This window comes from Rhododendron vialii, chromosome 4a (assembly GCF_030253575.1).
Source record: "Rhododendron vialii isolate Sample 1 chromosome 4a, ASM3025357v1".
In the NCBI taxonomy this organism is placed as follows: Eukaryota; Viridiplantae; Streptophyta; class Magnoliopsida; order Ericales; family Ericaceae; genus Rhododendron; species Rhododendron vialii.
In genome coordinates, this window is record NC_080560.1 from 7157507 (window position 1) to 7170862 (window position 13356).

General features: G+C 37.9%; 1 protein-coding gene across 1 annotated transcript; it reads left to right on the forward strand.

Annotated features, from left to right (window-relative positions):
• Positions 1–1500: 1500 nt before the first annotated feature.
• LOC131322971 (receptor kinase-like protein Xa21) lies at positions 1501–7169 on the forward strand. Its single transcript, XM_058354584.1, has 4 exons — positions 1501–4250; positions 4637–4971; positions 6292–6350; positions 6956–7169. Exons 1-3 carry the CDS (start codon positions 1526–1528, stop codon positions 6325–6327), a joined length of 3096 nt encoding a protein of 1031 aa, XP_058210567.1. The 5' UTR covers positions 1501–1525; the 3' UTR covers positions 6328–6350; positions 6956–7169.
• The last annotated feature ends 6187 nt before the right edge of the window (positions 7170–13356 follow it).

Consider the following 13356-nt stretch of genomic DNA (forward strand, 5'->3'; position numbering starts at 1 on the left):
CTTGATCACCATCTTGTGTTTATCATTACGAAATAGCCTAAGACAAACCATATAACAAGATCCCAGAACGACTAATTTGTTTCTGATGTCTTGTTCTTGTATATTTACAGAAGAAAAAAAAGCTTACGATGACTTAATTAATCTCAATACGGATGTCATAGACTGCTAATTAGGATAACACTGAAATCTTAACTGGAGATGTGATAAAAGCCGACGGAAGAATCTCGAGTGTTCAAAATGCAAAAGAACTTGTGAAGTACACTGAATTTATGAGTTGCTAGAATATTTTAATTTCAAGTATCCAGCAGAAATATGAATCGATCTACTACGTACTATCAGGAGAAGAAAGGGGATTCAACTACGTACTATTATATTTTTCTTACAAAATGGATATATTTAGAGAACATAACGGTACGATGGAGAGAATACGCATTCCATCCTTTGCAAATATGGGGCCATAAGGCCTTTTCCATGGCATTTCATATGGAGAGTGATTTATCCACTGTTTTATTTATTTATTTTATTATGTCTATATACTATTTTTTGTATTTTAGTGTTGAAAGTGCATGTAATTTTTTTTTGCTAAAAGACGAAATAAATAATATGAATATTAAAAAAAGGAGCGTGAAAATTATTTCCCAGTCATATTTGTTCAAACAAATTCTTGAGAGATTTGTAAGGGGCTGACAAATCGACGGCCACTAATATAATGGCCCACCGGTGGCAAAATTTTTGAAAATTCTTGGTAAATCCCAAAATTTTTGTGACTTGAATTGTGGAAATTTTGTTTCTGAAAACTGTTAATAATGACAGCCTCTTTAGCACATTTCTGGAAATTACAATATCACATTCGTCCCACTCTCTCAAACTCAACTTTGTGGGTTTCGAAAGACTCCCAAATACTATTACTTCCAACCGTGTGAAATCAATTTGGTTTAACATCAACAGAAAAGTGATCAAGCTAATTCTTAACTAATATTTTCTCAATACGATGTCTATAAAATAAACTAGTACTTGTTAAGGAAATATAGTCCCACATTATTTGAGAGTGAAATGAGTAATCACTTAATAATACTTGAGAGGGCAACATGAGACTCTATTTCCTTAACACTACTCAGAACAATGCTTTAGAACTTTGTTAGAACCTACAAAATTGAGTTTGGAGGAACTTTGAGAGATAGGGGTAGGGAAGTAAATGCCAAAACCAATGTCCTCTTCTTCAACCCCACAGAATTTAAGGGTGAGTTTCCCAAACGGGCTGGCCATGGCCCCAACAAATTAATATGGATTCTGAGATATGTCTTTCTCTTCACATATATCAACTTTTGGGACTAAAGGTATTTTTTTCAGGAATCAAAGTAGCTATAATAATGTCGATAAGACTTTGCAAGTTGCTCCAATTAATGAGACGACTAGAATTATGTGGTTGGACTCAAACCACACACCAACATATAGCCCAGGGTATCATGTTCCTGCTTATATGTATAAGGTCGAACATAATTGAGAACTCAAACCACACACCAACATGAGTCTCGTAACCAAATCTCTCTCAGTTTCTCTCCTACCCTTATTTCTCTCTCTCATCCCATTGCTTCAAATCAAAGCCCTTGTCCTTGACGCTACAACATCCCTTAGTCTTGTTAACACTATTAATGTTGCTGGCAACGAGACCGATTTTCATGCATTATTGGCCTTCAAGTCAAACATTTTCCCAGAATATCAGGAGGCCTTGAGCTCATGGAATGAATCTCTCCATTTCTGTCACTGGGAAGGTGTCAGATGCAGTCGCCGACACGGAAGAGTCACCGTAATAGACCTTAGGTCCAGAGGTCTAACAGGCTCTTTGTCTCCTTACGTTGGAAACCTTAGCTTTCTCCGGGATCTTAGCCTCAGAAACAACACTTTTACAGGTGCAATTCCAACTGAATTAGGCAATCTTTTCAGGTTACAGAAACTAGATCTCACACGTAACGATTTTGAAGGAAAAATTCCAACAAGCCTATCTCGTTGCTCCAATCTTAGCGACCTTAGGGTAGGCAGAAACAAGCTAGTTGGAGAGTTCCCAAAAGAACTTACTCATTCAATGCCGAGACTCGTATCTCTCGACGTTGCTGAGAACAATTTGTCCGGAGGAATTCCTCCGTCCATTGGGAATCTTACTTCTCTGGTAAACTTTGTAGCCTCTTACAATCTATTTGGAGGAAGTATTCCAAATGCTTTGGGTCAATTGAGAAACCTAGAGGTACTTCGATTGGGTACAACTCAAATTTCAGGTACCATCCCTGCTTCCTTATACAATCTATCATCGCTAGTTTGGTTAACCTTGGCTGGTAATCGACTTCGCGGTAATCTTTCGCCAATGTTTGGTTTCATGTTCCGTCACCTAGAGGTCCTTCAGCTATACGACAACCAATTTAATGGCCCAATTCCGCTTTCAATATCCAACTCTTCCCAGTTGGAACAACTCGAATTGCAAAAAAACCAATTCAGTAGAAAAGTAAGAAATGATTTCGGAAACTTAAAAAATCTCCATTTCATAAATCTAGGTTTTAACAATTTTGAGACCAAGGGATCTGATGGACTAGCCTTTCTTAGTTCTTTGACCAATTGTAGCGATTTGCTTGTGGTAGTTTTGGAGAATAGCACGTTTGGAGGGGTATTACCGGACTCTGTGGGCAATCTATCAACCTCTGTCCGTTTGTTGGCACTAGGTCTAAATCAATTGTATGGATCTATTCCTTCAGCAATAGGGAACCTAGTGGGTCTTGAAATCTTAGCTCTGAATAATAACCTACTCACAGGCCCGATTCCCGATAGCATAGGTCATCTTCGTAAGTTGCAACGGTTGGGCTTTGAAAGCAACAAATTGTGTGGTCAAATTCCAGACTCAATTGGAAATTTGTCATTGCTGATTAATCTTTACTTGGAGAAAAACAGATTAGAGGGGGCCATAACCTTGAATCTTGGCAAATGTCGGAATTTGTTAGAGTTGACACTATCTGATAATAACCTCAATGGGAGCATACCAGGACAACTTTTGACGGTGTCTTCTCTATCAATTAGATTGGATCTAGCTCGCAACCGTTTGTCTGGATCCTTGCCAATTGAGGTTGGAAACCTCAAAAATTTAGTAGAAATCGATATCTCCGAGAATGGTTTGACTGGTGAAATTCCTAGCTCTCTTGGTAGCTGTAGTAGCCTTGAAAACCTATATTTGCATCAAAATTTCTTTCAAGGATCTATTCCTTCCTCAATGAAATCCTTGAGAGGTATTCAGAATTTGGACCTTTCCGACAACAACTTGTCCGGTCAAATTCCGAGATTTTTAGGCACATTTGACCTGAAGAACCTCAATTTGTCTTTCAATAATTTCGAAGGAGAGTTACCAATGGAGGGTATTTTTACAAATACAAGTGCAATATCAGTTGCCGGTAACTATAGGCTTTGTGGTGGCATTTCCGAACTACGACTACCTCGGTGCACCACGAAAAGATCAAGAAATAAGAAGTTTCTTTCTTGGACGTTAGGAATCACGGTAGCTTCGATACTTGTTGGTGTAACCGTAGTGTTTTCTTTCATCATATGTTTGTTCAAGAAGAAAAGAAAGACCAAACCTACAGTTTCTTTGTTGAAAGATCCATTCTTGAAATTCTCTTATGGAGAACTTCTCAAAGCAACTGAAGGTTTCGCTTCGACGAATCTGCTTGGTTTTGGTAGTTTCAGCCGTGTGTATAAAGGTGTTATTGAACAAAACGGGGAGTTAGTTGTTGCGGTCAAAGTACTTGACCTTCAAACTTGTGGCGCTACCAAGAGTTTCGTGGCAGAGTGCGAAGCCTTAAGGAATATTCGACACCGAAACTTGGTTTCGATCATAACTTCGTGTTCTAGCATGGATTTTCAAGGTAATGACTTTAAAGCTCTAGTTTACGAGTTCATGCCGAATGGAAGTCTAGATAAATGGTTGCATGTTATTCCTGAAGAAAATAATGGAGAACGTGAGTTCGTGGGACTCAATCTTCTACAAAGAGTAGACATTGCCATAGACGTGGCTTGTGCACTCGATTATCTTCATCACCAATGCGAAAGGCCAATTATTCACCGCGATTTAAAGCCGAGTAATATCCTTCTTGATGATGACATGGTTGCCCATGTTGGAGATTTCGGTCTAGCTAGATTTCGTGCAGAGCTCAACACTCGAAGTACTAGTAGTTCAACTGCAATAAGGGGAACTATTGGATATGCAGCTCCAGGTAACACCAAATTTCAGCAAAAGGGTAGTTAGTTAGACACCATGAAAATGTTACATGGGTTGTGATTTGTCCATGTCATTCATGCTATTGAATTTCGTATTCTCTCATCATGAAACAAATCATAGTCAATTGTTTAGAATGAGTTGATTTTTTTCCGGAAACTCTTAAAACATATTTTAAACAAATTGATCGGCTCCGATCATTTAGTTTTGTGTCAAGTTTTGTGTGAGGGGAACCGGCTCTTACATATTAGTGTAGATGTACTAGTTTTATATTAGAAAACTCACAAGGTGTATTGAAGCAAGTTTTCTCTTTCTTTTCGTATTGCTTTTGTTATCCAAAAATGTATCCTTTGCAGTTAAAAGTTTCAATGTTAACAATTGCAGAGTACGGTCTGGGAAGCGAGATGTCAACTAGTGGAGATGTTTATAGTTATGGGATCTTGTTGTTGGAGATGATAACAAGGAAGAGACCTACTGACAAAATGTTTGAGGCAGACCTTAATCTTCATAACTTTGCAAGGATTGCCTTGCCTCAACGTGTGATGGAAATTGTAGACCCTATGCTCTTAACCGAGGAGACATATGGTAGCAAAATAATGGAAAATCTGATCTCCCTAATCAAGATAGGACTGGCATGCTCTACAGAGTCCCCAAAAGACCGAATGAACATAAATACTGCACTCCATGAGCTTTATCTGGTCAAGAATAATATTTTGAAGGTAAGCAGTTGAAGATCTTACTCAATATTTTGTAAATTCGTTCTTTTATGATTTTCTCCTTTTCTCTGATGTGGAATCAATACTCCATGGTTTTGTTTTTCTAGGCCAACATTGATAGTTAGACATTGTTGATAATTCAGTGTATCCGAGGCAGCATACGCACTGTGAGGACTCGATCCGCATTTGGATTGATTAGATTAGTAACCGAGTTGTTTTAGTTACTTACAAAGGATAAGCATTAGTTTTTAAATTCATTCAATATTTGTAAATTCGTTCTTTTATGGTTTTGAACCTTCTCCTTTTCTTTGATATCGGCTTCAATCCTCCATGGTTTTATTTTTCTAGGGCAACATTGATAGCTAGACATTATTGATAACTCAGGGTGTCCGAGCCAACATACGCACTATGAGGACCTGACTTGTGTTTGGACTGATTAAATTAGTAACCTAGTTGTTTTAATTAGTTAGAGAGGTTAAGCATTATATGTCTTTGGTACATTTTGATATTTTGTAGTTTTGTCAACTACTCCCGCCAAGTCTAGGAGGAACCAAATCATATCGTAAACTAGTACTATAGCCCTCCCTTTTCCATCAAATCCCTCCCCTACGTGAACTCCTACTCACCAAAACTTTCCCCAACTTATTTTATATTTGGGCGGAGAGAGAGAGAGAGGGGGGGAAAACAAAGTATCTTTGTTCTTCGAAATTTCAACCTCAATCTTGTGTTTGTCATCATATATTATTATATTGTGATGCCTCAATATCTATCTTTGAGTAAACTTTAGACTTAGCTTGAAAACCCCCATTTATGGTGTCATTTTTTCCCCTCTCTGTTTGAAGACCAGAACCAGTCTGGACGACTGGTACACCTCCGGCGATCAGTAATCTTCTGAAAATTCCCTAGGACTCTAGAAAACTTTTTTTTGGATGATTCTTTGGCCAAAAGTTTCGTTTTTGAATCTACTATGTAGGAAAAATATGAACAGTGAATAACACTTAGAATCTGCACCTCGAATTCATCCGTTTTCCATCCTGGTCCAGTTCTGACCACATTTGGTGTGTTGAGTTTTCACTCTATATACTTCTCGGCATTTCTAGCCTTTGAGTTCTCCACAACTTGTCTTCCTAACATCTTTGTCTATGTCCCTGCAATATTACATAAATTTCTAAGTTAAATGAATATGGGTTTTCATCGGTTTCCGGGACTGCCCTGCCTAGAAACGATACTGTATAGCTCAAGCCTAACACGTTATTGATCTTGTCACTTAACGTACATGTGTGATGTATCATAACCTTGATAGGTTTGGTTTGATGTGTTTAGGTCCAAACATCGGGGACCCATAGCTCGCAAGTTTGACAAATTTGCTCGGCACGCTCTCGGTGAGTCTTGTATATGCCTTACTTGAATTTTCGGATGAGAAGCATGCGTGCTTTGTTTTGGCTTAACGGTAGAACTTATTGTTTGACATGTGCTACTATGTTGCAAATATGGTGTGTACAAGGATTTCGAACCACGTGAAGAAAAAAAAGAAACGCATGCTATCTTTTAAAATTGCCCACGATTTTTATGAAAACGGATAATTTGGGATTCATAACTATTAATGACATGTGGTTTGAATGGTGTCTGGCAGCTAGCGGAAGTGAATAGTGAGGCAAAGTAATAAGGGGATCATAGGCAGATGATTGTGGCGTGACGTTACACCAAATATTTATATTTAGTGTGGCTCCTTAACTACTAGTGCCTGTTGAACAATTTTGCGTAGAAGTTGTTAATGAGATGGAACACTTGACATGTGATTGTCGTGAATAGGCCTAGTTGAGCCATTATTTGCTGAATGAAATGTTTGCAACATGGGCCTTAAATGTTGGATATAAATATTTGCATTTTGAGAAATGAATACGTTGACTTATAAATTCATGGAAACTAGTAAGATTTGTCACACACTAGCCTAGTACTTAAGACGTCGTTGTATAAAACGTTGCAGGTAATTTATGACTTTGTGGAACATGCTTGATGGCCGAAGAAGCCTGGATGTTGTTGTTTTGTTTCCATTATGTAGTAGGATTGTGTTTACTTATAACTCAGACTTGTATCTTTTGTTGACGGTTACTGGACTTGTGGCCAGAACAGTGGTTATGCTTATGTTTAATTCAGGATGTTTGTAATAACTTCAACCTATCTTACACTTAGATCTTGTTAATTTATCACGCTTCGCATTTTCTATTATACCTGAGTTTTTTTTTTTATTTTTTTATTTATAGATTCAAGAGCAGAAAATCCCTAAACTATTTAATTAGCAAGCCTTAGTGAGTTAACCTCATTAGCCGGTCATGACACATGTATTTTTGGGTTGGGTCGTGACACGGACACTTCGATTAAGCAGGGAGACCAAATCCATCATCCATTCGACAATGTTGGAAGAAAGCAAGAATCGAATCACCTTGGCAATGCCCAACATGACCTTGCAACATTAACTATTTACATCAGTGCAAGTAAACTCTAGAAGACCAATACCAGGTTCATTAGCGCGGGTCATATCAAGCCAGTGAAGGCAACGGGTAATGCAGGATCAAATGACATGATTCTAGCTAGTTCTTGGCACCTTCAGATTTTGATTATATTGCGTTAGTGCAATTATTCGAGTGTTGTGAGTCATGTAGGTGACATGATTTCTTTTTTGATCACTTAGGGAGTTGCGGTCAATTTATGCTCATCTCGACTAATCTTTGAAATACCAATAACACCGTTAGCCAGCCCCCTGGCCATTCAAAACCGGGGAAGGCGGTGGGCCAGTGGCCTTTCTTTGGGTCAGGCATGACCAAATGAGATGATTCTATTGCTTGGGAACAAGTGAATGATTTATATCTCCATTATCAAGAAACATTCAGGGGATTCAGAGAAGAAATATCTGAAGGCAAAAGAGGCAACAACCCCACGCCTCCATTTCCGCTGGAGAGCTTTCAATGCATTGTTGAAAACTGTTACTACCATTTTTGCTTAGCCAGAGCAACCCCAATAAAATGTCTCCCCCAAATCCTGATTTATTTGGTATGGTAGTGATTAAACCCTTTGTCGAGGGCCTCGAGGCTTTGATATTTGGAGTACAATTTGATGAATTGTATCTCCATCTGATTTCAATTGCCTTTCCGAACCCAACTACTTTCATCATTCGCGTTGATGAGAGGGAGGGGAGGGGGCCGGCCTTGCAGGATAGTGACAGGGAGGTTTAGCCGAGAATTTTGGTTTATAACGCAACGGAAAAAAATATCTCAATAAAAAGGGGTGTACACAGTCCGAATTTGTCCGGTTCTCTAGAAAACCAGTAACCGGACCATTTCAAACGGCTCTAGAAATTTGGAAACCAGAACCTAACCAATATATGAGTGGAACCTAACCAGAACCAAACCGCAAAACCGGTCCAGTTTTGGTTCGGTTCCGGTTCCGATTCTATCCAATTAGCATCCAAATCTATCTTCGGTGTGTGAGAAAGAGAGACGTGAGATTAAAATTATAAAGACTAATCCATTAAATAAGGTTGCAAAGAATTGAAAGAATAGGAAGGTAATCTATTAGAATAAAAAAAGAAGAAAGAAAATAAAAACTTTCCTAACAAATGAGATTTCAACTCTAAATAAAGTAAGTTTAGAGAGAAAGAGATTAACCTACCAAAGTATACACATATTTATTTTTATATAATTATATGTATATATATATATATATATATATATATATATATATATATATATATTAGTTTTGAACGATCCGGTCCGGTTCTAACCACGGTTCTTTAATAGAGAACCAGTAACCGAACCAAAATTAACAGTTCTTATTTTTTTGGAACCATAACCTGACCGTAGAACCATAGAACCAGACCTAATAGAACGGTTCGGTTCGGATCGGACCGGTTTTACGGTTCAGACGATTTTCTTGAACACCCCCAGATACCCCGGCCACTAGGAGAAGTGAATAGTGACGTGAAGTAATAAGAAGGGAACATAGCTAGTCAGATGATTGTGGGTGATGTCACGCCAAATATTTATATTCAGGGTGGCTCCCTAACTACATTGAACATTTTGCGTATAACTCGTTAATGAGATGGAACACTTGACACGTGATTGTCATGAATGGGCCTAGTTGAGACGTTATTTGCTAAATAAAATGTTTGCAACATGAATCTAAAATGTAGGATAACTCAGACTTGTATCTTTTATTGAATGTCTTGTTCAACGTTTAAAAATCCTATCTTCGATGGAATTCAAACTGTGTAGTAAATTTTGACTTTCGATTTATTTCTCCTTGCTAGAGAAGCATATATAGCTAGAAACATTGTTGGTAAGAAACTAATCGTTTTCTCACATTCGGGTGAGAAAGGAGAAGGAGCCAATCAAAAATATATAATTTTTGTACTTTTCTCTTTATTTCTCACCAAATTACTAAATCTTAATGAGTGAATTGGCAAGAAATTCTAATCTTTTAATTTGTTTCTGTTCCATCAAATTCAAAGAGCCTGGAACGACTTTTAGCCCTTAGGTAGCATTTGCCGCGAAAATTCTTAGGCCATTAAATGATGTCACCAGCAGTGACCATCTGACCATCTTGTACCGTCAAATTTAAAACAAGAGCACAGCATAACGAACTTGAAATAGGCATCTCCACTAAGAGGCCATGATAGTGTTGATTTCAGTTGGTCTACCGTGCTATTTTAGTCATTAGCATTATCTCAGATAATTTCAAACATCTTATTATGTAGCGGGAGACATATACTATTGTACTAGTTAATGGGGTAGGTGCGTAAAATTATATTCTCCTTTACCCACAAAGGATCAACGTTATTGGGTTCGATTTGTTTTCGATTTGACCTCACTAATCAGTGGTGGTGTAGAATCTCCCAAGTGGTTCCACTTATTAGTTTAGGTCAAATTCAAAAAAATCCAACCCAATAACTTTGATCAGATGTGGGTGAGAGGGAAGACATTGACCGCGGTGCGGCGGTGGCTATGGGTGGGTAGTTGTAGCAACGACTAGCCATTAATATATATCATGGCCCGAGGGGCGACCAGATTTGTGAAAATTCTTGATGCAAATATGCAATATTCTCAAGGTGTCTTTGACAAGAACTATGAAGAACTCCAATGTCTGAAGCACTGTCACATTGTGCTCCAGAGACTTTTTCCATCGTACATGGTGTGTGGGTTCTAAGAGCTTTTAATAATCACTCATTTTATACACTTTTTTTTGACAATATTAATGGTATCCCCATCCAACTCTTTCAAACTCGCTTTTGTAAAATTACAAGATCACCCCATCCCACTCTTTCAAACTCGCTTTTGTAGGTTTAATAAGAGTCCCCTGCCAGCCGTCATTGTAATTTTATCACAGACGGATCTCCATAGACTTTAAAAACTAAGTTGTACCACAAAGTAGAAAATAGAAAACGGCAACAGATCACCCAAAATTGACTTGCTCTTACATTAATTTAGAAGAGACCCATATACTTAGAGACTACAGTTCAAACTCACTTCAGTTCAATTTATTATGAAATCACATAACATGACTTTAAGGACTTACTGGTGGATGACTGAGAAAATTGCCATCTACTCTAACAATGTCCCCCTTTTGCATTTCCTACTCGACTCCTAATAACTTTTAACACGGACAAAGCCAAGTCTGAACAGGATGTTCATACAAATCTGGAACAAACTAGTGCTCCATGAGCTGAATGGACAAGATTCTTGGAGGGACATAATTGAATATGTCTTTCTCTGACTGAGGGAACTAGCAATCGAAGTGGCAAACAAATAACTAGGGTATCAATAATGTACGACGTCCCCTAGAAGCTAGAAACTCTGGTGTGCCGTCTAAGTCAGTTGTTTCTAAAATCACTTGACTTGACTTTAAGGATTACCAGTGGTGTATAATCGCCGATATTGACCGTGGAGGGGTCGAAGCAATTGATGCAAATTGTAGTGGGCTGTTAGAGGTAAGCAGACGACAACGATGGAGGAAGGGAGGGAGAGAGTTGGCATAGGGGGAAGGGAAATTATAGGATAGTGATAGCTAGAAGGACCGCACCGTAAGAAAAATAAGGAATCCCTTATATGATTCAAATGAGGACCTCTTAAAATGCGAACTCCCCTTGTCCAGTCGAATTTTGATAATCCGAACCGTTCAATGTGTTCAGAATGTGATTTTAAGGGTACACACGAGAAATTGGCAAAAAAAAAAAGACCGGAAAGAACTTGATTTGAGCAATTTTTTATTAAACCATTAAATAAGGATGAGTTTCCCAAATGGGCTGACCCCAACAAATACCGATCACGGGTCATTTTCGTTTAGGAATGAAAGTAGCTTATTTCAATGACGTGTAGCCCGGGGTATTTTGTGAAACTCAACCTAATTTTCCTTTGATAATTTCACATACCAAATACCGCATGTACTACTAGAAACGTTAAAGGTTGATTTAACTCATTATGCAGGCACATATACACATGGATTATAAATTTACTCGTGTGTGTGTATACCAATATATTTTTCAAGAAATAAACGGATCCCACTAAAACTAATTTGTTTCTGATGTCAGGTTCTTGTATATTTACGGAAGAAAAAGAAGCTTATGATGACTTAATTAATCTCAATACGGATGTCATAGACCACTACTTAGGATAACACTGAAATCTTAATTAACTGGAGAAGTGATAAAAGCCGACGGAAGAATCTCGAGTGTTCGAAATGCAAAAAAACTTGAGAAGAACACAAAATTTATGAGTTGCTAGAATATTTTAATTTCAAGTATCTAGCCGAAATATGCATGAATCGATCTACTACGTACGTACTATCAGGAGGAGAAAGGGGATTCTACAACGTACTATTACATTTTTCTTACAAAATGAATATATTTAGAGAACATAACGGTACGATGTAGAGAATACGCATTCCAAGCTTTACAAATATATATGGGGCCATAAGGACTTTTTGATGGTATTTCATATGGGATGTGTTTATTTCTTGAAAAATATACTGGTATACACACATACACAAGTAAATTTATAATCCATGTGTATATATAAGTGCCTACATAATGAGTTAAATCAAGGGTAAATTTCAGAGACACCCCTTGTTCTTTGCCCGTTTTCAATTACACCCCCTCTACTTCATTTTTAAACACTCACACCCCTTGTACTTCAAACTAGTTTGAAACTGTTAGCAATTCTGCCAAATGTAACGGAAAAGCAGCTAAAGGTGTGTTGGTGGGAACTTTTCCCCCTAAAACATATTTTATATGACTAATTTGACCTTAAAACCATTTACCTCCTATGAATTCAATTCCTAGACCTCTACCATCACTTGCTTCTGATTACCTTACATTCGTCCTATCAACCAACAATCTCTTAAACCTCTGCCAATTAGAACAAATCCACGCTCAATTGCTCACCAATGGATGTCTCAGTTCCACTCCCCTCCTCACCTTCCTCACACCTATTACCGTACCCACAAAACTAATTACCCATTGCTTTTCTTGCAAAATATAGCAAAACCCTACAACCCTTTCTTACGGAAATCCATGGTTCAACTCTCGTTTATAATCTGAAAATTGCCTAGATTTTCTGAGTTTGTACAATGGGCTAAGAGAGAATTATTTGTTTCCTACTAATAGTACAGTCTCTTTGATATTTCGGTCATTTGTTGATCTATGTGCAACTCATTTAGGGGAATCGTTCCGTTGTCAGTTACTAAAAAAGGGTATTCGCTTTGACGTGGTTTTGCAAACTGGGTTGGTTGATTTCTATGCAAAGGCGGGGGATTTGAGGTCAGCAGAAAAGGTGTTTGATGAAATGACTGAAAGAGATTTTATGGCAAACAATGTGATGCTATCGAGATACAGTAAGCATGGGTTTGTCGAGGAGGCACGGAGGTTGTTTGATAGTATGCAATACAAGAGCAAGATTCTTGTTCTTGGAATTCAATGATCACTTGCTATTGTAAGTTGGGTCAACTCGATTTTGCCCGTTTGATATTCGACCGCAGTCTTGTCAAAAGATGTGGTCTCATGGAATGCCATAATTGATGGATATTGTAAATTGGGGCAGCTAATAAATGCTAAGAAATTGTTTGTTCGGATGGGTTGGGTAAAAAATTTTGTTACATGGAATATCTTTATTGTTGGGTATATTCCATCGAGAGAATTTGGCAGAGCAATGCGTGCTTTTTACAAAAGCAGGCTGAGAATGTGAAGACGACAGAGGTAACAATAGTGTGAACTTTTACTGGAAGTTAATAACTCAATTGATTCTGTTGCGAGTGGAAAGCATCTGTTACTGTTGAAAGAATATATATGGTACTGTTGTCGTCGTAAACAGAGTAGTGGGAGAAGATTTAGAATTGGGT

Coding starts and splice junctions, on each gene's coding strand:
- LOC131322971 (XM_058354584.1), top strand. CDS start 1,526: ATGAGTCTCGTAACCAAATCTCTCTCAGTTTCTCTCCTACCCTTATTT. Junction 4,251..4,636: donor TATTGGATATGCAGCTCCAG/GTAACACCAAAT, acceptor TAACAATTGCAG/AGTACGGTCTGGGAAGCGAG. Junction 4,972..6,291: donor TCAAGAATAATATTTTGAAG/GTAAGCAGTTGA, acceptor TGATGTGTTTAG/GTCCAAACATCGGGGACCCA.